Source organism: Schistocerca cancellata, chromosome 1, assembly GCF_023864275.1.
Source record: "Schistocerca cancellata isolate TAMUIC-IGC-003103 chromosome 1, iqSchCanc2.1, whole genome shotgun sequence".
NCBI lineage: Eukaryota > Metazoa > Arthropoda > Insecta > Orthoptera > Acrididae > Schistocerca > Schistocerca cancellata.
Window position 1 is genome coordinate 826,168,816 of NC_064626.1, and position 26,900 is coordinate 826,195,715.

General features: G+C 37.4%; 1 protein-coding gene across 1 annotated transcript in view; it reads left to right on the forward strand.

Moving 5' to 3' along the window:
• LOC126106434 (aminopeptidase Ey-like) overlaps positions 1–26,900 on the forward strand; it is a 210,366-nt gene that overhangs the window by 78,307 nt on the left and 105,159 nt on the right. Inside the window, exons 8-9 of the mRNA XM_049912747.1 lie at positions 3,286–3,457; positions 15,342–15,435. Coding sequence (XP_049768704.1) covers positions 3,286–3,457; positions 15,342–15,435 — 266 coding nt within the window. The remainder of the gene's footprint in view (positions 1–3,285; positions 3,458–15,341; positions 15,436–26,900) is intronic.

Genomic DNA, 26,900 nt, shown 5'->3' on the forward strand with positions numbered 1-26,900 from the left:
ATGGTTGCTAATAGGAACTTTTATGAATTGTGAATACATGCAGTATTCTCTTCAACATAAGAATAATAGAATATAAACATTTTGCCATGTATTCTTTCGTGTTTGCTGCTATCTCATTTAAATCCTGTCTGCCTAATAACCTACGAAACTAGTGTGAGACAGCAGCAAATGCGGAAGAATATACATATCATGTCATGTTTATATTCGTATTATTCTTATGCCTAATAGTGATACAATCAGAAATGAAGCACGGCAATTGACTAGATTTTAAAATCTAAGATGACTCTAATTTCTGTGCAGAACGTAATGTACAAAAGAGGCATCTGCAAAGATTTTTAAACGGAGAAAAATTTTAGCTAAACTCTCATTCAGAACATCTATCATACGCAGTCTATTATTTGGTTCTTGTTGATCATTATCAAAGAAAGCAGCAGTCTCTTGCCATTGTTTCGCTAATGAGACAATTCCTCTCTCTCTCTCTCTCTCTCTCTCTCTCTCTCTCTCTCTCTTTTTTTTTTTTTTTTTATTGTAAGCGGCGGTAACGCGCACAAAAGCAAGCCATGCCACGAGCGGCAACAGGTCGTAAACACTTATTATCAGAATGCGAGAAACAATGCATGACACATTACAATAATGCATTTTCAGCCTAGAGTGATGTAAACACCTATAACAAAGAGAACGGCACTTATCAGATCAAAGAAAAATAAGCAATCGATTCAAACCAGACGAAGCACGCTTGACGCATAGCAATGGCTACCTGGTAAAGCTTAAATGCTAAGCTTATGACTCGAACCAAACTACTGTAGCTGTATCATCATTTATCCTACCTAAATTGTGTCTCATATTACAATAGACCAACTTTGATTCGATATGGAGGTGCGGCCTAAAACTTTTCTCTCTCCTTGAATTTCGAGTCTCAAATTTCATGTGTGGCTTAGATTCGGGAAAATTTTTTTTCCTTGATTTCAAGTCTCATTTTTCAGGTGTGGCTTAGATTCGAGTGCGGCTTAGATTCAAGTAAATACAGTATTCAGTGCCAGGCAACACTAATTCATGGAAGGATTGTTGATGGCTGGCTGAATAACAACACAAGGCAATGTCTGATTGTTGATGTCCATGTGTGCAGCAAAATTCATCTGCTGGTAGCTGAAGTGCAATAACTGAAGTTTGAGGAATGACAAAATCAAGTCCACAATGGAAATATGGGCAGGTACTGCAGTCAGCTTGCAAGATGTTTCAGAACTGTTGAACAGATCCATAATGGGGATGTGGGCAGGTACTGCAGTCAGCTTGAAAGATGTTTTTAGAACTATTGAACAGTGGCTGTGGCAGCTCCTATGAAGGTAGGCAGGTTGTTTATTTGTGGTTCATTGGTTTTCAGCAGTAGTTTTGATCTCATTGGTGGCATTGCTCTCCTGAGCTGATGGGGTTGTAGACAGTGGCACCCCAATTAGCTTGTTATTAGATCTGCAGTTGCCTTATCATCTGCTGGATACAGCAACTTATTCATTGAGTTTAATTTAATTACAGAACAAACCATGTAGGAATAATTCCCCCAGCAATAGAAAGTAGTTACATGCAGATTTTACTAACAGAGAACATTTATTATACAGAAAGCATGTAAGGATTTACTCATGATATTTGTTAGGATATGCTTCAAACAACAATAGCACATGACTTTCACAGTGATTTAAGGCATTCATAAGTTGCAAAAACTTAAAAAAAATAATGTATTGAAAAGTGCAATAGTTAAGGTCCTCCTTTGTAAGTGAGAATATTCCCCATTGTCCTCTGGAGCTAAACACTCTTTAGTGACTGCATTATAGATATCTACTCAGTAGTGTGTAGCACCACCCTTTGCCATTATGATATAAGGGAGACATCTTTTAATAGACTCCACTAGTCACTGAAAGCTTTGGGAAAGTATACTGATTCAGCTCTACTCCAATGCCACCACATATGTCTGAAGATTGGAAGAGCTTGGTCCAAAGCACACTTCTCACACTCAGTGGTGTCCCAGATTTGCATGGTGTGATTGATCTCAGATGATCTAGAGAGAGAGGTGAATGGAGCATCAAGCATCCTTATGTCCATAAGGAGTTTCTTAAACTATTGTGGCACTATTTGGGAGAGATCGTGGATGCATTTTCTTTTTGGAGCTACAGATCATCTGCAAGGTGCAGCAGAATAATGAACCAATATGCATGATCAGTCCAGAGGTTTTTGCATCAATAGTCAATGGTAGTCAATTGTTGATGTATCAGGGTCACTATATAAACACCCCCCCCCCCCCCCCCCCACAGCCAAATGTACCACATCTCATAATCAAGAATATCTCAACTACCTACTCTGTTAGCTAGCAGAATCCACCACCTCACATGCTTTACATACTGCACCACTTGCATATATCAATGGGCACCATGTCTTATCAGTTCAAGCAATAATTTCCATACATTGAGCTTCCAATCACAGTGTTCTTGCACAACATGTGTTAATCTCCATATCCTATGGCATTTGGCAACTAGAGGTACACATGTGAGGTGGTGGCTTCTGCAACATATACTACGTATGGCTGCTCATCAGCTGTCATCCAGCACTGAATTGGTGAGTGATTTTCTGTGCTGTTGCAATCCATGATTATTGACAGGAACCACTGTCATGAATATGTTGATTTGGCAGATGACTCTGATGGCAGTAGTTTTTCCCCAAATGAAGGTAGTCATGGTACACCATTAATTGTGCAGGAATGACCTTTCATTTGCTGCACTATCTTGGAGATGGATTGTACTGGGCATTAAACACTTAACAATCTACCAAATGTTCTGATAGTATGTGTCCTGCACATCCTTTCCTGTACTGTCATGCAAATGCCCTGTACTAGATCTGACAACATTTCAGTCACATGACAAGCATAAATATTCCATTCACCATGCCAGGAACATTTTCTCTAATACACTTTCTCAAGAGTATTTCATGACGCATAGTAATGATGAATTCAAATTTATCAAAACCTGAAATAAAAAATATTAGATAAAATATTAATATTTAACAAGTGAAATTCTTATCACTAACTCATTAATTCCACTCCATCTCCTATGACTTCATTGATGACTGCCCATTAAATTAAAACCAACCTTCCTTTCTATTTTCATTACGTATTCTTTAACTGAAATAATCTTTACATCACAGAAACTGTAAAAACAATTAATAACAACAAATTTCTTTCATCTTACTTGAAGATAGCTGTAGAAAGAATTTTATCAATTAACTAAAATTATTTTACAGTGAACAGAACTACAATGATGGTTATTGGCCACTTCATTGTTTGTTCAATATGGCTGATCAGTGGCTGGTTCATCTAACCACACCACATTTCTGGTATGAGACGTCCTTTGGGAACAGTCTTACCCAGTATGTGTCCACTGTTGGATTCCTTGAGACTCTTAAAGATACAGAGGTATGTAAAATTGCAATATCATAAAAACACTGCATATGTTCATGGATATTTCGAAAATGCAGTTGCTCATTCTTAACCCACAGAATGTAAATTACATTTAAATTTATGTTAATAGTCTATTGTTTTTATAGATTTCCTAAATTGTTTGTCCCTCCAATTTCTTACAATTATTAACATTTAGTGCACTCAATCCCACAGCACTTCTAAAAATATCAATTGTGATAATGTGACATGCAATATTTCAGAGAACTTTCATTAGGTTTGTACCTACAGAGGAATTCCTCAGCCAAAATGAAACTCTTGAGGGACCTTTGATGTCTGAAAACAGTAAATTATTGCATAATGGTACCATCCTTCAGAACAAAGGCTCAGATATTTTTCTGTATTCCAATAAACAGAATCATTCCAGTGACAAAAATTTTAAAAAATAAATATTGCTAGTTGGCTCAAATAACAATTTTAGTAATGATAACTGTCAGAAGTTTTCAAAACATTTTTGGAGCTTTGTACTTTCTGTGTTTGAATGAACAAAAAGATTGCCATAGTTTATTGGTAATTGCAGTGACACATTTCAGAATGATTTTTGGATAACTAGTTACACACCAGTATTCAGCATTAGAATTCCATTATTTGCTAAGCTGATAGATGTTAAAAATGCTCAGTCCACAAATAAATTTAAACAGTGTAACTTCTTATGAGTAAAAGTCTTGAAAAAATGTGACTTGATTATGTAACTTGTTCCCATTAACTAAACAACGCTGAAATTTAATGTTCAAACAACTCACAGAACTATGTCTTTTGTAGCCAAAATGGTTAAGTGGAAAGACCTCAAATAAAAGTGTGTTATCTGTTATCCAAGACTTCTCACAAATTCCAAAATGAGGGTCAAGCTGTTCTTAGAGGCAAAAAGGTCTTCCACTTTTCTTAGCACACTGTAATAGTTTCTCAACAGAAGGTCTGCATTGTTTATTCTATCAACATTCTTTGCCTTCACTTACTTGATCTCTGCTGAGTGGTCTTTTGGTTAACATCATTCCTTGTATAAACATCAAACATGAATGTTATCATTTACATTATTCACCTTTGCAATAGTTTCTTAAACTGTTATTCACAGATATTTGCCAGAGGTTATTTAATTTGAAAGTGCTGTCTAGTTCTGTAGTCACACACATACAAATATACACACAAAACATTGATGAACAACTGAATTAGAGACAGGTGTCGAGTCAGGTTGTAAAACGTTTTTCTTTTTTTCTTTTTTTTTTTCAATTCATCAAATTACACGTATTTTGGGGGCATATGACTATGATGTCACAGGACAAAATGTCAAGTGCTTTTTTAAGCTTATATTATCATTAGTTCAGATGTTTTGGGTGTTACATCTCCCAAAATGCAAAATGGCATATTTCATGAGACTCAGTTTGAAGAGTATCATGAGAACTCAAATTCTAATACTGCCACATCTTCAGCTGGGAATGTAAATTCCATATCTACAGCTACATCTATGTACTCAATATGCAAGCTACCATAAAATGCGTGACCCTGCATCACCACTAACCACTTCCTTGCCTGTTCCTCTCACAGATAAAGTGACAGAAAAATTGTGACTCTCTATATGCCTCTGTATGAATCCTAATTTCGTGTATCTCATCTTCATGGTCCTTATGTGAAGTGTATGTCCAGGCCATAGGATCATTCTGCACTCAGCATCAAATGAAAGTTTTCTAAATTTTGTCAGTAGTATTCCTCAAAAAGAATATCACACTCCCTTCACAGATTTCCGTTTGAGTTCTCAAACCATCTCTACAATACTTCCGTGTTGTTTGAACCTACTGGTGACAAATCTAGCAGCTGCCTCTGAATTGCTTCAATTCTTCATTTAATCTGAACTGGTGCAGATCCCAAACACTGAAGTGGTGCTCAAGAATGGCTACCTATATGCAGTCTCATTTACAGATGAACCAAAATCAACCATTCATCTACCCTACCCTTAAAAACTGGTATTTTAGAAGCAGCAGAAAAAGTAATAGGAAAAGAAAGGACAGAGAAAAGGAAGGAATGGATCACTAATGACCTACTAAACATGATGGAAGAAAGAAGGAAATTAAAAAATTCTGTGAAGAAGGAAGACCAAGAGAAATACAAGAGTCTGAAAAACAGAATCAACAGAGAGGCAAAACAAGCAAGAGAAAAATACCTTGTTGATCTCTGTATTTCAGTTGAGGACAACATGAGCAAGGGAAATATCGACAAGGCCTATAAATGTGTGAGACATTGCTTTGGAGACAGAAGAAACAAGTGTAGGGCTGTGATGGATGAAAATGGCAATATGTTGGATGACGATGATGAAGTTGCAAGAAGATGGAAACAATATATAGGAAAACTGTACAGCGGACCAGACCTGTCTGAAAACATCATGGAAGAAGAAACAGAAGTAGATGCACACAACATAGGTGAAACTATATTAAAGGTAGAGTTTGAACTAGCTCTGAAAAAATTGAAAAACAACAAATCGCCTGGTATAGACAATATCCCAGCCGAACTTCTGAAATCTGGAGGAGCAAAACTGAATCAGGAGTTGTATAATCTTGTTTTCAACATGTACGAGCAGGGTAAAATTCCTACAGACTTTGAGAAAAACGTTATGATCCCCATTCCAAAGAAGGCAAATGCTACAAGATGTGAAAATTATAGGACACTCAGCCTAGTTACTCACGCCTCTAAAATATTAACCTCAATTATCCTAAAACGCATAGAACAAAAAGTCGAAGCTACACTCTCCGAAGACCAGTTTGGATTCCGGAAAGATAGAGGAACCAGAGAAGCAATATTTGCTCTAAAACTAATAATAGAGAAACGACTAGATAAGAACCTGAAAACATACATAGCTTTTGTAGATGTAGAGAAAGCCTTTGATAATGTTAAGTGGGATAAGATGTTTGAGGTACTCAAAAAAGTAGGACTAGACCATAAAGATAGAAAAATGATATGGAACCTGTACAAAAACGAGACAGCAGTTATCCGTGGACGGACAAAACAAGAAGAGGTGCAGATAAGGAAAGGTGTCCGACAAGGTTGCGCACTATCCCCTGTTATCTTTAACGTATACATTGAAGAGGCGCTGAAAAAAGTAAGGGAAAATTCACAGACAGGTGTAGTAATTCATGGCCAACGAATAGATATGATAAGATATGCCGATGATATAGCTGTCCTGGCTGAAAGTGAAGAAGATCTTGTAGTCCTACTGAATAGAATGGATAAAGTTATGGGTGAAGAATATAATATGAGAATTAATAAAGCAAAAACAAAAGTAATGGCATGCGACAAAGAAGATCAAGTGAAAGTCCAAGTTCATGTAGGCAATGAACTGCTTGAACAAGTTGATAAATTTACTTATCTGGGCAGTAATATTACCAGGGATGGAAGGAGCAAGGCAGAAGTGAGAAGTAGAATAGCTCAAGCAAAGGCTGCTTTTAACAAGAAGAAAAACATATTAACGTCTAAGAGCATCAGCCTTGAAACCAGGAAAAGATTTTTGAAATCATATGTGTGGAGTGTGGCATGCTATGGGTGTGAAACATGGACTCTCGGGACAGAGGAACAGCAGAAGCTAAATTCTTTTGAAATGTGGTGCTATAGACGCATGCTCAAAATAAAATGGATTGACAAGGTCACCAACGAAGTGGTTCTGGAAAGAGCAGGTGAGAAGAGAAGCTTCCAGAGTTTCATTGTTAAAAGAAGAGTGCAATTTACAGGCCATCTATTACGACATAAAGGACTCCTGAACACAATCATAGAGGGATATGTCGAGGGAAAAAGACCAAGAGGAAGACCACGACTGAGGTACATGGATCAAATCGTGAAAGATGTGGGATGTGACACCTATAAAGAAATGAAGAGAAAAGCTGAAAGACGCACAGAATGGAGACAAGCTGCCATTGTAGCTGTTGCAAACCAATCCTTGGATTGACCACTACAGAAGAAGACCTTAATCCTCACATGCTCATTCCATTTCATTTTGCTTTTTAGTGTTGTATATAAATATTTAAATGACATGACTGGGTCAAGTAAGACACTTCTAATGCTGTATCTAAATGTCATGTGCTTGTTTTTCCTACTCATCCTCATGAACTTACATTTTTCTACTTTTAGACCCAGCTGCCATTCATTACACAAACTATAAATTATGTCTAAATCATCTTGTAAATTTAACAATGGAAACTCCAGGTAAGAATATCAACAATGTAAGAAAAGACAGATTGCTATTTACCATGCAGAAGACATGTCAAGTTTCAGACAGAGTGTCTTTTAATTGTGCCTCTCTGCAACTTGAAGTTTTTTCTTTACAATAAGTAGCAATCTGTCTTTAACTACATTATTCATCTTGGAACTTATGTCATATGAAACCCAAATGTGAGGATCGATAGAAGACCCGACATTCACTGTCCAAATAACAGTAATCTGTTACACGAGCATACACTGAAATTGTTAATAGGCCAGATGAGGTCTTCCTGAATTTTGGTTCTGGTTCAGTTTTTGAGGGAAAGCACCATTCAGCCTATTTATAGTTTGACTGTACACTCACTTGTAGGATTACTATTACTGGACAGTTACTGTTGCACCTTCTATTTACCCCATATTTGGGTCTCATATGATGCAATTTATATTCCTAGCTGAATATATGGCTTTAAGCTATGACACCAGTTGTGGTTCCAAATTAAGGGTCTTGCATACAACTGTTCATGTTTTCATTCCACAAGAAGTTCATTCACTGCAGCCAGGCGACTAGCGCGAGTTTTGGTGTTCTCGTAAAGATAAGTTATTTTAGATTATAAAACATATAGATTAGTACTGATTACATGGTAAATAAGTGTATTAGTGTGCCGTTTAAGTGTACCATTAAAGGTTTCATTTTTCTTTACGTAATATAGCAGAAAACGCGAAAAGACCGTACAGTCGTATTTTCTGTTTACGTTCTGCTGCAGCAAATCTATAGAATTTCGTTTAGTTGTTCCTTGCTCTATCCAGCAATTTAACTTAGTGTACCTCTTCATTATTTAACTAGCATTTCCGGAAAGTAGTGTAAAGTTTAACTTGTTGTTTCAGAAACTTTGCACTTTGTTTTTGTTTACACACAGTTGCGTATAGGCCAAATTTGTGTAACCATATTTTCGTGTTTATCTGTAATTTAACTGACTTATTCTTAATAAACTATTACGTTTATCATGAGTGAAAAGTGCTTGACTTGCCGTAGAATTGTTAGGTCGGGGCTTTGGTGTGATGGGTGCTGTAGTTTTTTCCATGTGGGTGACGGTAGTGGCGTGGGAATAGGGGAAGTAAATGAGACTCATCAGTGGTTTTGTAGAATTTGTAGTAGAGATAGGAAGATACTGGAACACGAGGGGAAAATTGCTGCCCTTCAGGCTGAGTTAGACAAGGCCAGGGGAGATCCTGACAGGTTAAGGAGGGAGAAGGATAAAGAGAGGTGGGAAGTGGCAACAGGCAACAGGAGGAACAGGCCTAGAACTTTGTCTGACAGCTTTATGGTGAATGTGGAAAATAGATTTGACCTGTTGCTTCAGTTAGAAGCTGGTGAGCCTCAAGCAGTTGCAGGTGTAGACAGGGCACAACAAACTTTCAGCAGAAAATTGAAAAGTAAGAATGTAGGGAAATCAGAAAAGAGAAAGAAAGTGTTGTTGTTAGGTAGTTCCCATGGAAGAGGTGTTGGTCAACTCTTGCAGGATGAACTAGGATCAGAATACCAGGTCACCAATTTTTTTAAACCTAGTGCTGGTCTGGAGCAGGTGACAGAGGATTTAGGATCACTTTGCAAAGATTTCACTAAGGAAGACACCGTGGTTATAGTGGGTGGGGCAGGTAACAGTATTGACAGAGATCCTGGGTACAGTATAGAGTGTGACCTGGCGAAGATTGCATCAGCATCGAAGCATACTAGTGTTGAGTTTGTATCTGTTCTTGGGCGCCATGACCGACCTCATTTGAACTCTTCTGTCAAGAGAGTTAATTTGGAGCTGGAACGGCTGCTCATGTCGGGTGCGGGATCACACATTGGTGTGGTTCATGTTGATTCTCTCAGTAGGTGGGATTATAGTAGGCATGGTCTTCACCTCAACAGCAAGGGGAAGGGTAAATTGGCTGGGGAAATAGCAGGAAAGTTAAAGGGGGGAGGCACTGTCATGAGTGATAAAATACCAGTGGTTATAGGATTCAGAAAAGACCCTTTTTTAGGGTAGGGAGGACAGAAAGAAAGCAAATTTTAAGAGAGGTTAGAACTGAGACAAACCTTCAGTTTGAGAAAGAAATCAAAAAACATAATTCCAGCTTATTACATCAGCATAAACAGCCATTGGTTAAGAATTTTCAACTGTCAGCAGATATTTTAACTCCACCCAATTTTAACTCAGTCAATGTGAAATGTCAGCTATCTTTATTGCATCAAAATATTCGAGGACTGAGAAATAAAATTAATGAATTAACTATCTGCATAGATGAATTAGAGTCTTCAAACCCAGCTGACATAATCTGCCTCTCTGAACATCATGTGACCACTGGTATAGAACTTTTAAGTGTTACAGGGTTTAGGTTAGCATCTCACTTTTGTATATCAGAAATGGAGAAAGGAGGAGTTGCCACATTCATCAGGAACTGTCATAAATTTAAGAACATAGACATTCATAAATTTTGTCTAGAACAGCATATGGAAGCATGTGCAACAGAATTAGATTTTCACAAAAAATCTTTCATAATATTAAGTGTATATCGAGCACCTGCAGGTAACTTTAATCTGTTTGTAAACCACCTTGAAGCTGTACTGGCCCATTTAACAACCAAAAACAAAGAAATAGTGGTTGCTGGTGATTTCAATGTAGATTTCCTTAAAGACTCTCCCAATAAGAACTTATTTGAGTTAGTAACACTATCATTCAACTTAATTCCCACAGTAAAGTTCCCCACTAGGATAGCCACTTGCTCACAAACAGCCATTGATAATATCTTTATAGAAAAGTCCAATGAACAAAATTATATTTAAAAACCAATAGTCAATGGCCTCTCAGACCATGACATGTAGTTCCTTCTGTTAAATGTTAATACTGAACAGGATATAAAATCTTTTAAATCTGAGCTCAAGAGGGTAATCAGTAAGCCAAAAATTGATTGTTTTAGGACACTCCTCAGAGACATTCACTGGACTGATGTTTACAGTGCTCATGGCATGAATGAAAAATATAACATTTTTGCTAATAAAGTGCTTACCTTATTTGAACACTGCTTTCCCCCAAAACTTACCAAGGTTAGAGCAAAGTCTACAAAGAAGCCATGGATTACTCGAGGAATAGGGGTATCTTGTAAAACAAAAAGAAAACTGTATCTGTCAATCCGAAACATTTCCAATGTTGATGCTATAGCACATTATAAGAAATACTGCAAAACATTAAAGACTGTAATATGGATGTCAAAGCAAATATATTACAAGGAAAAGATAGTCATATCAGATAACAAAATAAAGACAATATGGGATATAGTGAAGGAGGAGACTGGTAGAACCAGACATGAAGAGGAACAAATAGCATTAAGAGTAAATGATACATTGGTGACAGATGTGTATAGTGTTGCAGAACTTTTTAACAAACATTTTATAACTGTTACTGAAAAGATGGGGTTGTCAGGTTCGGTAGATGCTGCTATGGATTACCTTAGACCAGACATTTCAAGTAACTTCCATAATATGAATTTGACCCTCACTACCCCAACAGAAATAATGTCCATTATAAAATCTTTAAAATCAAAAACATCTAGTGGGTATGATGAAATATCAACAAAGTTAATTAAAGAATGTGATTCTGAGCTAAGTAACATATTAAGCTATCTGTGTAACCAGTCGTTTATCAGTGGAATATTTCCTGAATGGCTGAAATATGCTGAAGTTAAGCCACTGTTTAAGAAAGGAGATAAAGAAATAGCATCAAATTTCCGTCCAATTTCACTGTTACCAGCATTCTCAAAAATTTTCGAAAAAGTGATGTACAGTCGTCTTTATAACCATCTTATCTCAAATAACATACTGTCAAAGTCACAGTTTGGATTTCTAAAAGGTTCTGATATTGAGAAGGCTATCTTCACTTACAGTGAAAATGTGCTTAATTGATTAGACAAAAAATTGCAGGCAACTGGTATATTTTGTGATCTGTCAAAGGCATTTGACTGTGTAAATCACAGTATCCTTTTAAGTAAACTAGAATATTATAGTGTAACAGGAAATGCTGCAAAATGGTTCAAATCTTATATCTCTGGCAGGAAACAAAGGGTGTTATTAGGAAAGAGACATGTATCAAGCTATCAGGCATCATCCAACTGGGAACTAATTACATGTGGGGTCCCACAAGGTTCCATTTTGGGGCCATTACTTTTTCTTGTGTATATCAATGACCTTTCATCAGTAACATTACCAGATGCCAAGTTTGTTTTGTTTGTCGATGATACAAACATTGCAATAAATAGCAAATCAAGTGTAGTCTTAGAAAGATCAGCCAATAAAATATTTGTGGACATTAATCACTGGTTCCTAGCCAATTCTTTCTCACTAAACTTTGAAAAAACACACTACACGCAGTTCAGAACTTGTAAGGGGTGTCCCAAGAGTATATGTCTAACATACGATGACAAGAAGATAGACGAAGTGGACAGTGTTAAATTCTTGGGATTACAGCTTGATAATAAATTCAACTGGGAGGAGCACACCACAGAACTGCTGAAGCGTCTTAACAAATCTCTGTTTGCAATGCGAATTTTGTCAGACATAGGGGATATAAAAATGAAAAAGCTGGCATACTATGCTTACTTTCATTCCATAATGTCATATGGGATTATTTTTTGAGGTAATTCATCAAGCCAAGCTAAAGTTTTCCGGGCACAAAAACGTGCAGTAAGAATTATATGTGGTGTGAACTCAAGAACATCCTGCAGAAGCCTGTTTAGGGAACTAGGGATACCAACTACAGCTTCTCAATATATTTATTCCTTAATGAAATTTGTCATTAAAAATATATCACTTTTTCAAACCAACAGCTCAATTCATGGAATCAATACTAGAAATAAGAATAATCTTCACAAGGATTTAAAGTCACTTAGTCTTGTACAAAAAGGTGTGCATTATTCAGGAACACACATTTTCAATAACTTGCCAGCAGCCATAAAAAGCTTAACAACCAATGAAATTCAGTTTAAGAGAAGCCTAAAGGATTTATTGGTGGCCAACTCCTTCTACTCCATTGATGAATTTCTTAGTAAAACCAACTGATTTGTATATAAGTACAACATAACTTCTGCACAATTTCAGTGCAGTAATGTGTTCACTGAAAATTTGTGTGTGTGTGTGTGTGTGTGTGTGTGTGTGTGTGTGTGTGTGTGTGTAAGTATAATCTAACTTCTGCACCATTTCAGTGCAGTAATGTGTTCATTGTAAATAGGTATTACAGTAGTTATATTACATGTTTATTACCTTATAAATAAATAAAAAACTTTTTTATTTTAAATTCAGTGCATTAGCATTTGTAAAATGACTCTTAGTGTTCATTAAAAAATGACGATCATTCCACCTGGGACCTGTGGAATGGTACATTAGCTTATTTGTTTTGGTTGTAAATATTTGTCATGTATTGTTGTTTTTCTGACATGTTCCACATCCTGGAGGACCTCCTCACTACGGATCAATTGGAATGAAAGTAAATCTAATCTAATCTAATCTAATCACAGCTGTGGTTTCCTTCAACACAAAGTTGTTTGCATATCATATATGATTAACAACATTCAGATGACAAGTGTTATTCTTTGTTAGTTCAGATCGTAACAGTAAGTAGGTGGACTGCAGTACATCAGGTCACTTACTAATGCCTTGGTGCACAGTAACAATATGTACGTGAGCAGATGGATCACACAGAACTCTCTCAACAGGATACAGACACCACCTTCACACACAAATATTTCTGCTAATCTCAATCACATCCTTAGAAGCTGTCACAGATATAGGAACAATTATAATAGACCACTTGAACTTATTAGTAATTTTGATATTGGTACACTCTAATAATAGAGTATGAGAGTGTCAACAAGCACTGGATATCTTCTGACAACAGACTAGAATTTCCTTTGGTGATGGTTATATCATATGAAAACTTTTACATAAAATGAAATGGGCTCATGATACAGGTTATAGTTCTACACATGTGAACAAATTCAGGTCTCTCAGTTGAATATGAAGATGAGTTTGTTCATACATGGACCTTTCCACTAAAATATTTCCACTAAACTTAATGTTTTTTATTTTTTTTATTTTGAGAAACAGTCCATTGATAGGAGGGCTGCCCATAAATTAAGGTCTCCAGTGAGGACTTGTTGGGACAGAGCAAGTCAGGTTTTATCTGACAACAGTGCCATGTTCCTTGTTTTCAACACCACTATTCTTGCTAGTCCCCACCTCTCTGTGATGCTTATTCTTGATGATGGAAGCAAAAATCTATGCACCTGCCAAGTGTGAATTGCGTTCTGTGATTAGATTTCTGTGGTTTAAGGTGTCAGCTCCTATTGAAATCCATTGCCAGTAGACCAGTTTGTATGGACAAAAGTGAATGGATAATGGATGTAAAAAATGTCTGTAAGTGATGTGTGGAGTTCGCAGTTGGCCGTACAAATGTGCACAGCGAGGCCGGCTGCAGCTATCCATCAATTTTGTATGAGACACTGAAGAAAGTTGAAGAACTGTTGCTTGTAGATTGGTGTGTGACTGTGCAAGAGATTGCCAGACTGATAGGAAATGTCTCTAAGATTGTCATGGACAAGATTTAGATAGACAATTTAAAAAGTGCCCACAAGTTTCTGCTGCATTACCAGGAGGAGGGTGAGGAATTTCTGGATTCAATTGTAATCAGTGATTAGATTTTGGTTCACTACTTCACGCCAGAGACTAAGGAACAATCAAAACAATGGCAGCATTTTGGTTCTCCAAATGTCAAGAAGTTCAAGCGGAGTTAATAAGTTCAGCGGAGAAGGTGATGGTTTCGGTATTCTGGGATAGGAAAGAATTTCTGCTGGTTGACTACCTGGAAAGAGGTACAACAATCAGTGTGACAAGATAGTATGAGACACTAACAAAGCTATGCCAGACAACACAAAACAGAAGGGGGGATCAGCTGACAAAGGGAGTTTGTTTGCACCATGACAAGGTCCACCTTCATGTTGTCAGCACCATGACAGATCTCATCACCAATTATGGGTGGGAAATCATTGACCATCATCCATACAGCCCTGATTTGGCTCCCACTGACTACTATTTGTTCCCTAACTTTAAGCAACACCGGGGGAGGGGGGGGGGGGGGGGGGGGGATGAAATTCTCAAGCGACAAAGAGCTGAAGGCAGCTGTCCATTCCTTCCTGCATGAGTTGGTGGGAGAGTGGTATGATGTGGGTATGAAAAAGCTTCTGGAGCATCTCAAAAAATGTATCTGCATGAGGGGGTCTGCACTGAAAAATGGTTAAAAGTCCAACCTTTCAGAATTTATAATTGGTTTCGTAATAAAATTATGTTTACTATGTGCAAAAAACATTGGAGACCTTAATTTATGGACAACCATTGTAAAATGGTTTATGGCCTGGCTTCTGAGAACATCAGAGCCTCTTACTTAAGAGAATATCTGAGATGCTGTGAGGGCATGAAAATATATTTCATATAAGTATCTTTTTAATGTAATGAAAGGCACTTTTTTAAGAGCACTGTCTATATGTCTACTAGCTCCTTGTTATTTGGGTGTAATATTAAAATTGATTATAGTCCCTATTTCTAACATACTGACATCTTGTTTTTTCACAGATTGGTGATGTGTTTAACTGGGGAACAATTTACACCATGACAACAACATCTATCAGTCAGACAAATTACAACACTCCTTATGACAATATAGTTGGTAAGAAATGTCACTATTACCTTTAGTACATGAATTAGAGATGGATATTCTATTTCAGTTTCCATCTGATGTTATTTTAATGCATGGAAAACTTCAGTTTCCCATCAGGACAGAATTCACGTGAGGTATAACAGCATGTGTACCTCGGGGAAGTGTGTTGGGTTCTTGTTGTTTGTGTTGTATATTAATGACCTTGCAGACAATATTAATAGTAAAATCAGGCTTTTTGCAGATGACATTGTTATCTGTAAGGAAGTGCTATCAGAAAGAAGCTGCATAAATATTCAGTCAGATGTGGATAAGATTTCAAAGTGGTGCAGTGATTTGCAACTTGCTTTAAATGTTCAGAAATGAAAAATTTTGCACTTGACAAAATAAAAAAAAACATGATATCCTATGACTATAATATCAATGAGTCACTATTGGAATTGGCCAACTCATATGAATATCTGGATGTAACACTTGGTAGGGATATGAAATGGAGTGATCACATAGGTTCTATGGTGGGTAAAGCAGGTGCCAGACTTCAGTTTATTGGTAGAATACTGGGGAAGTGCTATCAGTTTACAAAGAAGATTGCTTAAAAATCACTTATGCAACTGATTCTAGAATATTGCTCAAGTGTGTGGGACCTGTGCCACATAGGACTAACAGGGGATATTGAATGTATGCAGTGAAGGGCAGCATGAATGGTCACAGGTGTGTTTAATCCATGGAAGAGCATCACAGAGATACTGAAGGAACTGAACTGGAAGACTCTTGAAGATAGACATAAACTATCCCAAGAGAGTCTGTTAACAAAGTTTCAAGAACTGGCTTTAAATGATTACTCTAGGAAAATAGTACAGCCACCTACGTGTCACTCGCATAGGGATTGTCAAGGTAAGATTAGAAGAATTACTGCATGCACAGAGGCATCCAAACAATCATTTTTCCCACACTCCATACATGAGTTGAACGAGAAGAAATCCTAATAACTGGTACAATGGGACATGCCCTCTGCCATGCACCTCACGGTGTTTGCAGAGTATAGATGTAGATGTAGATATAGATTTATAGGCATACTGTTATACATATAACCCCGTATGTATCACTTCCATAGGGATCCTGTGGACAAAATTTACATTAATTACAGCATCTGCAGAAGCATTTAATGGCCATTGTTCCTCTACTCCAGTAAGAATGGAATGAGGAAAAGCACTAATAACTGGTACAGTGGGCTGCATCCTCTGCCAAGGATTTCACAGGGGTTTGCAGAGTGTAGACATAGAAATTTGTATGTTATGGCATTCTGACAAATACTGTATAAATAGCTGTGTACTTTCAATAGTAATGCTCTGTCTTGGAAACTATGGTTACCACCAAGAAATTTTTTACCTAATAGTAATAATGATCATCTTTTCCAAACATTTAGTGGAACATTTTGATCCAGTAATACGTTATTAGTACACACATGTGAATTAGTCACATGAACAGATTTGAATTTCATTTTACAAATTGCACACAAAAAGTTACAAATGCTAAGCACCACACAAAGCACATACTTTCCAGAATTTGAAATTTGGTTCATGAGCTCAGTTTAAAAATGAAATATTTATAGTTAATCACAATTTTAGTGAGTAAAAGTAATTGTCCCTTAGAAATGACTTACACTTTCCCCTTCATGTTTATCTCCTCTCAACATCACACCTGACAATACTGTCATGATCTGGAATCACATCAAGACACCCTTCCTCATTCCTCCACAATCTCAACACCTTCTCTCTTATTTGGTTCATCTGGTGCTCCTCAAGCCAACGTGCCACCTTTCCGGACATTGACCATTACCTCTCTGATTGCTCCATCCACAGCTCTATCCATATGAAACCCATTATCCACCAGCAGTACCTCCACAATCTCAACACCTTCTCTCTTATTTGGTTCATTTGGTGCTCCTCAAGCCAACGTGCCACCTTTCCAGACATTGACCATTACCTCTCTGATTGCTCCATCCACAGCTCTATCCATATGAAACCCATTATCCACCAGCAGTACCTACACTTTAATGGCTTGATGTCTAATTCCATTGAGATCCGTGCGCACCGTGACCGTGTTATTGTCAACATATTTTTTGGATAAATGGCAGCATGGCTTGTAAAGATTGAAATCCTGTAAAATAAAGGACTACAGTCTTTATGACTGAAATCCTTTATTTTACAGGATTTTAATATTTATGAGCCATGCTGCCACTTATCCAAAATATATTGACTTTGATGGCTGTCACCACTTCCACACCAAAAATTCACTTCCCTACAGTGTGGCCATCCATGGACAATGTATGTGCAGTGATGAGGACTCTCTTTCCCAATGTGTTGAAGGTCTCAGGAGGTTCTCCACAGACAGGCACTACCCCCCTCCTCCCCAAACCCAGTCCACAAACAGATTTCCTGTGCCATATCCTCACACACCCTCTAATCTTACCATCAGCAACAAGTATCAGCTGCAAAGGAGTACCCACTCATCGCCCATTATCATGAACGAACCATATCTTTCACCAACACTTCGATTCTCTATCATTAAGCTTGGAAATGAGGGATGTTCTACCCAATATCCTTGCCACCCATCCCAAAGTGGAATTCCATTGCCCATCTAATCTACACAACGTATGGCCAGTTACTAAGCCACTCCTACTACCAAATCTTTGCCACAGAGATCATAACCATTTGGAAGATCCAGGTGTAAGGCTTGCCAATCCACACACTCAGCACTGCCTAATCCAGTCCTGTCGTATGTTTACCTCATCCAATCAGAGGCAGAGCCACCTGTGAAAGCAGTCATGTCATATACCACCACTGCTTCAATCACTGTGCAGCTTTTTATGTCAGTATGACAACCATCTAGCTGTCCACCAGAATGAATGGTCACTACCAAACTGTGCTTGAGAACAAAGTTGCCCACCCAGTGACATGACAAATAGCTGACCACAAAATTCTCAAGTTCACTGACTGTTTCACAACCTGGGCCATCTGGGTCTTTCCCTTGATCACAGCTCTTCTGAACTACACATATGTGAGCTATCCTTGAAACACATTCTTTGCTTCATTAACCCACCTGGTCTCAGCCTCCATTAACCCATTGTCCCCATATCCTCTAACCAACAGTGTCGTCTTCTTCTGTCCTGCAATCTCCCCCCCCCCCCCCCCCCCCAATCTATGTTCCCATGTCACGTTAATGACAAATTACACTTGCCAACTCTGTTACCTGTGTATCACTTGATTAAACCCTACACCTGTTGGTGTCCCTCCCACGTTCCTATCCAGCAAACAGGTTGCCTCCCTCCAGGCCTCTAGCTACCCACCCCCAACCACTTCTGCTGCTTACTACCTCTCTCTCCCATAACCAACCTTGTCCACTTGCTGAAATGTAATCCAGGCATTGTGTGTCCAGACAGCACAATGTAAGGGCAGAAATGTGTGGGATTTATTCCAAAAGCTAGCAAGTTGATAACTCAATAATCTTGCTGTTTGGTAAGTGGTCTCTTTTACTCCTAAAGTATTTAATTCTGCCAGACCTTTCCTTACTTATTGATATAAAATTACTCCAGCTGACCTGCCAGACATTATTCTGTTCAAATTTCAATAAATTTCTTTGAGATTGTTTTGTGAGTTTGTGAAAAGTGCCAGAAATGTGTGAAAAAATAACAATGAGAAAAAACGTATTTTTGAGTGATTGTTGTAGCTATTGATGATTGTGGCCGTGACTATTCAATTTGAAGAATTCAGAAGTATGCCAATGGTAAATTTTACATGCTACATTACAGCACCGAAATTTTGGAAATGTTATATGTACCTGTAATATGATCAACTTTAAACCATGTATTTTGTTCCAAAATTGTGCCTGGAATGTGATCAACTTCAAAGCACACAGTTTTGTTCCAAAATTTGCCTTGTTGAATTAAGTCAGAATTTCCTGTCAGCCAAATGATTGATAGTTGTGTGGAAGTATCAGATCGTGTGAAAAATGATTGTGTTGCAGTTAACTTGAAAGTGGGCATGAAATTGCCTGAAGCCATATTTGTTGCTCAAAATGAACTCATTTGGAAGCAACTATTTGTTCTGGATTTAAGTCAGGTAATGTGTGAAATCTGTTACTGTTTGAGAAACTAATGAGCACTATGGTTCCAGTAGTGGGCCAATGGTTCCAGTTTGTCATTGTCCCTTGCAAAACACAATCCAGGGGTTTCATTTCTGTATCTGAATGCCTTACAATGTGTGCACACAGCAATCATTCATTCAGTAGCAATGGATTAGTCTGCACTGCAATCAGTTGTCAGGTTGTAACAGAATAGAGCTTGATGGGTATCCGTCCAGTGCCAGATTTGTTTGTATTCTTTCGTGATTATTCAAATTCTTTGTGATGCAATTGGTTTCTACTGATCAATGATGTCTCATTTGGTGCATATCATCTTCTTTTTCACTTTCCCCTTCTTCCTGTATCCATACTGAATGCATCAATGATAAACAATTCCATTCAATTTCATTTCACTCTTCGTGTTTCTCTACAGTTCAACTGGATTAAAAATTTGGTTGGTTTATAGTATTGCAAGGTGTGTCCTAAATTGCTCCATCTTACTGTTGGAATTGCAGTGTGATTAAATTGTGTCAGTTCAATTCAGTTGTGGCAATTGCCTCATGATGTGTGATGCGAATAATCACAATTAAATTGAAAATGGATGCTTTGTTGTTGCTATGTAATTGTTTGTCACTTCAAAGCTCACAGTATTTCATAAGTAAATCTGTAAATCGGTTTGAGATAAAATGACAAAACTTCATTCACATCATGGAACAACTGCAGTGAAATTACAACAGAATCACAATTCAGCCAAAAATAAAGAACTGAATCAATTTTTCATCGCTATGTAACAAATTAGCTTGATTCACAATTTGATAATCAGTGTCAACTGACATGTCTGCACATAGGAGCAAAATAAATTGGAATTTAAATAGAAATAAAATAACTACATTTATTGGACAGTTTGCAAATGAAATTTTATTTTAATGTAGCCTGGAATGTATTTTTGTAGATATTTCTACACATCTTCCAATTTTTTCTTATTTCATTTTTTTTTTTCATTTGAGAACATTCAGTTGATTATTTCCATCCTGGGAGCATAACAATCAAAACATAAAAGGATTAACTAATTATGCTATGTCATTCCTGTCATCAGTTATGATCAAGAGTGGATACAAAAATTATGATTTTTGCAGTTTGTCCAAATTTTCTGACTTTCCTTTGTAAGTGTCCCACCATAGATCCATAATGAAGAGATCTCCTAGGGTGTACAACATGTCATAAAATAGGTATGCATATGGTGACATCAAACAATGGAAACTCTTGGATGGAATAATAACAATACAAAAAGTGTAGACTGCTGCTCACTGCATAGAGGAGGCATTGAGAGGCAGACAGGCCAATGAGAAAGACTGCTACACATTTTTCAACTGTTGGACTAAGTCAGTTTCCCAGACATAGACTACAGAACTCACACTCATTGACACAAACATGACTCACACATACACATGATCACTGTCACGTCTGGGTGCTGAGACCCGACTGAGATAGTGAGCTAACCTTCGGTACAGTTCCAATTGGGTCTCAGCACACAGATATGACAGTTGCAGTTGGACCTCAGTACCTGGAGATGACAGTAGCTCTGTGTATGTCAGTTGTGCCAGTGTGAATGTGTGTGAGTTTTGTTGTGTCATCTGACGAAGGAGTTAGTCTGATAGATGAATAATATAGTAGTAGTAGTAGTAGTAGTAATAGTCTTTTCCACTAAACCTACATGTCATTTTGAAGTGAAATTATCTTCATGGATGTGGAGTAAGTAAAAAAATCTGAAACATATTTTCATTCGAAAGATAATAACAAACTGTACATTACACTGAGGTGCATATGGTTATTAGTGCATGTCTGTAGCTCTTTGGCCAGTGTGTCTGACTGCTATGCAGAGGAATCAGGTTCTATTGCCAGTACTGCCAGGGTGCAATTTGTCTCAGGATGCCAAGTGAGGAACTATTTGGCTGACACGCAGTGGCTCCAAGGTCAAGAAATCCAATAATAACTGGGAGAGTGGTGTGCTGACCCCAGATCCATCAGTACCATATCCAAATATCCGGAAGCTTCCGGCTGTGAATGGGAGTGCAACTGATCAAAGTGGCACACCATCAGCCCATCTGCTATATGGACGTCACAAAAATGGCTCCCCCCAGCAGCATACAAGAGTGGCCATACCCACTTGGGCCAGTACTCAAACCCTCACTCTCACACCAGTGACCCTGCACAAAGCAGCTGGATGAACCTAACTGCAGCATGTGTGGCACAGGCCTCAGAAGGTGGAAGAGCATGTGCGACTGTCTGTCATGAAGCAACTCAACTGGGCTCCACTGCCCCATAGGTGTGAAGCAATAGGTGCTCAGAAAACAGAAAAGGACTTTGTCCAAAGAAGAATCTGCAGCAAACTTTTTCATTTAGGGCTTGAACATATGCATGAGTCATTCTGCCTCACTGCTATGACATGTGTTCATTTGTGAAGGTATTTGGACAATGAACTGCACATTTGATCAAAAGTAAGAGGTGCTGGTTCTTGTAAATGGGCAAGCTGACACAGTAATTGATACATTTTAGGTGGAATCTATGAGAGGAAGAAGACTTTTCAAGAATTAGAGTTTGACACACCAAAAACCAAAAAATGCTGTCTATGTCTTTTTTCATAAGCTGCCCAATCCTCAGCTGAATCATCATATGAAGGAAAATTGGGTGGATGGACTTGTGGAATGGTACCCTGCCTGTTAATGGAAGCTGACGGAGTGGTCACTGCCAAAGTAAGCTGTTCAAGAGCACTATAAGCACAGCATTCATAATGTTACTACACTTAAAGATTGCATACTCAGAAATAATTCCAAAGTCAGTGCCAGTCATGTAGCAACCAAATAATACATGAAGCTGATCCAAATAACACAAATATGGTGTTTTTCATAAACCTCTGAACAATAATGGAAAGAAGCCTCTCTTGAATTCACACATAACAAGATATGGAACAACTGATGTTAATGGTACAGTTGGAAGAACAAGAGTGAGTCAGTCAGCACTGCTCTGCACATACATAAGCATGAATTGCTGGTAGGTGGCATGGCGGAAACCACTCCATGTGCGTACCTCTCTCAGGTGGCATCCATTGGCTGTCTTGCACAGGTACATTTGGCTGCTAATTCTAGCACAACACATGTGGCAACACGACACTCAGCACACTCACACTCACAAGCAATAGTAGCAGGGTACAGCATTTTATGGTTTCTGGAGAGTTACAGAAAATGTATATTCCTGACTAATGGACACCTTTATGGATCAAATTAAGGGACTTTAAGTCATTGTGAAGATATTTCTTATTTCTAGCAGTGAATGAATGAATGAATGAAGAGTGAGATGAAGGTGAGATGTATTATTTACGACAAATTTCATTAAGACATAAATGTTTTGGTATGTAGTAGTTTGCATCCTGAGTTCCTTGAACAAGCCTGTGCAAGATGTTCTTGTGCTCACACCACTAAGAATTCATATTATACATATTTGGATTCAGAAAATATTATCTTGATGAGTTACTCCAAAGAACTGTCCCTTGTGGCATAAGGCAATGAAATTGAGCAGAGTAGACTAGCTTTTTTTTTTTTTTTTATCACCTGTTTCAGACAACATCTTTATTGTAAATTAAGAATTTTTGTACATCCTTTATCAGTTTTGTGGTATGCTCCATCCATTTGCATTTATTATCAAGATCTAATCTCAACAATTTGACACTGTCACCTTCTTCTTCTTACTTCTTACAATCTAATATTATAATTTACTTAAAAGAATACTGTAATTTGCACAGCCAAATCCCTTTGACAGATCACAGACAGTACGAAACTTCCTGGCAGATTAAAACTGTGTGCTGGACCTAGACTCGAATGTGGGATCTTAGCCTTTCACGGGCAAGTGCTCTACCATCTGAGATACCCAAACATGACTCATGACCCATCCTCACATCCTTCTGCCACTTCTGTCAGATGATAGAGCACTTGCCCGTGAAAGGCAGAGGTCCCGAGTTCGAGTCTCGGTCCAGCACATGGTTTTAACCTGCCAGGAAGTTTCATATCAGCACACAATCCACTGCAGACTGAAAATCTCATTCTGGAAACATCCTTTAGGTTGTGGCTAAGCCATGGCTCTGCAATATCCTTTCCTCCAGGAGTGCTAGTTCTGCAAGGTTCGCAGGAGAGCTTTTGTGAAGTTTGGAAGGTAGGAGACAAGGTACTGGTGGAAGTGAAGCTTTAAGGACGGGTTGTGAGTCGTGCTTGGGTAGGTCAGGTAGTAGAGCACTTGCTTGGGAAAGGCAAAGGCCCTGAGTTCGAGTCTCTGTTTGGTGCACAGTTTTAATCTGCCAGAAAGTTTCATATCAGCACACACTCCACTGCTGAGTGAAAATCTCATTCTGGAAATATACCAGTAGTTTGCAGTTCATTGTCTAAAGATTTTCAATGATTTTGTAAATAGCCTACTCAATATCAGAACCCTTTAGAAATCCAAACTGTGACTTTGACAATGTATTACTTGTAGTCAGATGGTTAAGAAGCCGACTGTACATTACTTTTCTCAATTTTTTGAGAATACTGGCAAAAGTGAAACTGGATAAAAATTTAATGGTATTTTCTATCTTCTGTAGATAAAATAAGGGAAACACAATGATTCACTTATAGTGGACTGATGCATGGAGAACAGAGAGCCATAACAGGGAATAGCATTTGCACTATCTTTCAAACTTTTGCAAGGACATAGCCATGATTTTGTGAAGGAGGCAGGGGGGGGGGGGGTGTCTGATATGTTAAGGAGGGTCGTGTTTTTCATTTATTCTGAAAATAAATTTAGTTATTTTTGAATTTTATGTACACAATTTGTTTTTGGGAGGCCTTTATACAAACAGTATTTAGTCTATAAAATTCAACAAAAGAACTATTCTTATAAAAAGAGTATCATACAGGCAAATTCACATATAAAAATTTCTTTAAAGGATCTTAACATTGAGTTGAATAAATTATAAAGCCAAAAATATACAAACCTCTTTTGAGAATATATATCTTTCTCCTACTACAATCTTATATTTAATTTTACGACTTATCTAAATTAAATTAGTATTTCAACAGTCAGTCTGAAACTTTGGCAACCAATTTTATTTATAAAATAGAAACAGAATACACAAACACTATAAGCTACAGTTTTGGGATCTTATCATTGATTTTAGCTAGACTTCTAATGCATGTGACCTCATAATTGAGTTTGTTTTTATCCATGATAATATGGTTATACAATCTTTGATGCTAGTCAACTTCTCTACAATATACAACATATGTTGTTGTTTATCTGATGTTTATTTACAAAAACATGAGCGTTGTGACATTTGGACACACTGTTCCAAGGCTACTATGAATAAAACATTTCACAGTAGAACATCATTCTTCTAATAAAACTTGAAGACATATATTGCACTTCTACAAGCATGCCATTTTTATGCACAGATGCATAGTGTAAAATGATGGTCACTAGCCGCCATCCAATGTAAATATTGCTGAACTATACATATTGTTGAAATCACATGAAAGCCAAAATTAAAACTGAATACTGTCTGACTAAGAAATAAATAACTATTCCCCAAATCCAGATAAGAATTGTTGCAGAGGTAAGGGAAAAAAACTGTATATTTTATATCACTATTTCTACAACTTAAAAATGTTATCATTTGAAGATAATCATAGCCAACCTAGAAAAGCTTCAGTTATTACATTGTTATAAGAATGTAAATAGATCCTGGCTGAAAGACGTTGGGTGTTGGGCAGGGATGCAGGGGACAGTCAGCTCAGATGATTTCAAGCAACCACTGAAAAAATCTTTTAGAAACAAGCAAACTGTAGAATGTGCTGCCATCAAATACCTCTTTCACTCTCCACATACCCCTCCTGATTGTTCTGTATCAGAACTGGATTTCATAATTAAGTACTGACTGGGTGCGCAAACAGGGCAGTATTTTGCCATTTGGGCTACAAATGATAGAATTTTGAGCAAGTTTTTTAAAGCAATGCAGCCATCATCATTTGGGTGATATTTTTGTTGATCAACATGATCCTTTGGTGACACAGGTAAATACAAGTGTATTTTCATGCACTGATTTTAATTTAATGTTGTTGTAATGATGTTTACCACTATGCTACTTAGTGAAATACTGAAATATTGCAATTGCAAATTACTGCCAGTCTCAAAATAATGGCTTCAGTGCCCACATTAAACTGCTAGAGATAGGTAATTAGGCTATTATAGTAGTGTGTACATATTTTTAACTTACCATAATGCTGGTAGATGAATCAATTTTAATAACAGAAGTCAGTATGTGATATTAGGACTATAATTTACAAATAAAAATAATTCACTGAAACGATAGTTTCCCAAAAGCATTTTTTTCAAGTTACTGTGTGATATTTTATGTCTAAGTAAGTACAGGTATACACTCACACACACACACACACACACACACACACACACACACACACATACACACACACACATCCATCCACACATATACAGACACAAGCAGACATTTGTAAACTGCTTGTGTCTGTATATGTGCGGATGGATATGTGTGTGTGTGTGTGTGCGCGAGTGTATACCTGTCCTTTTTCCCCCCTAAGGTAAGACTTTCTGCTCCTGGGATTGGAACGACTCCTTACCCTCTCCCTTAAAACCCACATCCTTTTGTCTTTCTCTCTCCTTCACTCTTTCCTGATGAAGCAACCTTGGGTTGCGAAAGCTTGAATTTTGTGTGTGTGTTTGTGTTTACTTGTGTGTCTATCAACATACCAACACTTTCATTTGGTAAGTCGCATCATCTTTGTTTTTAGGTATAAATAACTAGTTACTGTTATAAAAGCATTATTCAGCTTTATAAGAGCTAAAGGCAGTTTTAATGAAGAGTAGCAGAGGTCTGTATCTTTAATGATATTGTGATTATGACGTGATTGCCCCATGTTAATTGTAAAGGTCAGTTTGTAATAAATAACACAAATGAAAGTATGTTTACTTATACTGTTATTCAAGAACATAGAACCTTTAGGATCTGGGAGATTACTGTATATTATTATTACTGCACACTTTTGTCCAATGAAAACTACCTTTCTGAAAGATGACTTATACTGGTATATATGTATGAACATCCAATTCTAATTTCCTAGTATTAACTCTGTATTTGTCTATTGAAACTTTTAGCTTCACCAAGAAAATTTTTCCAGTTTCCATGTCTGACTTCAAAGTATATCATGAAAGAATGTAAATGTTTCTCTCAATTTTAATATCATCAATATTGACAGTTTTTTTTTAAATATCCCCATGGAGAAACAAATATT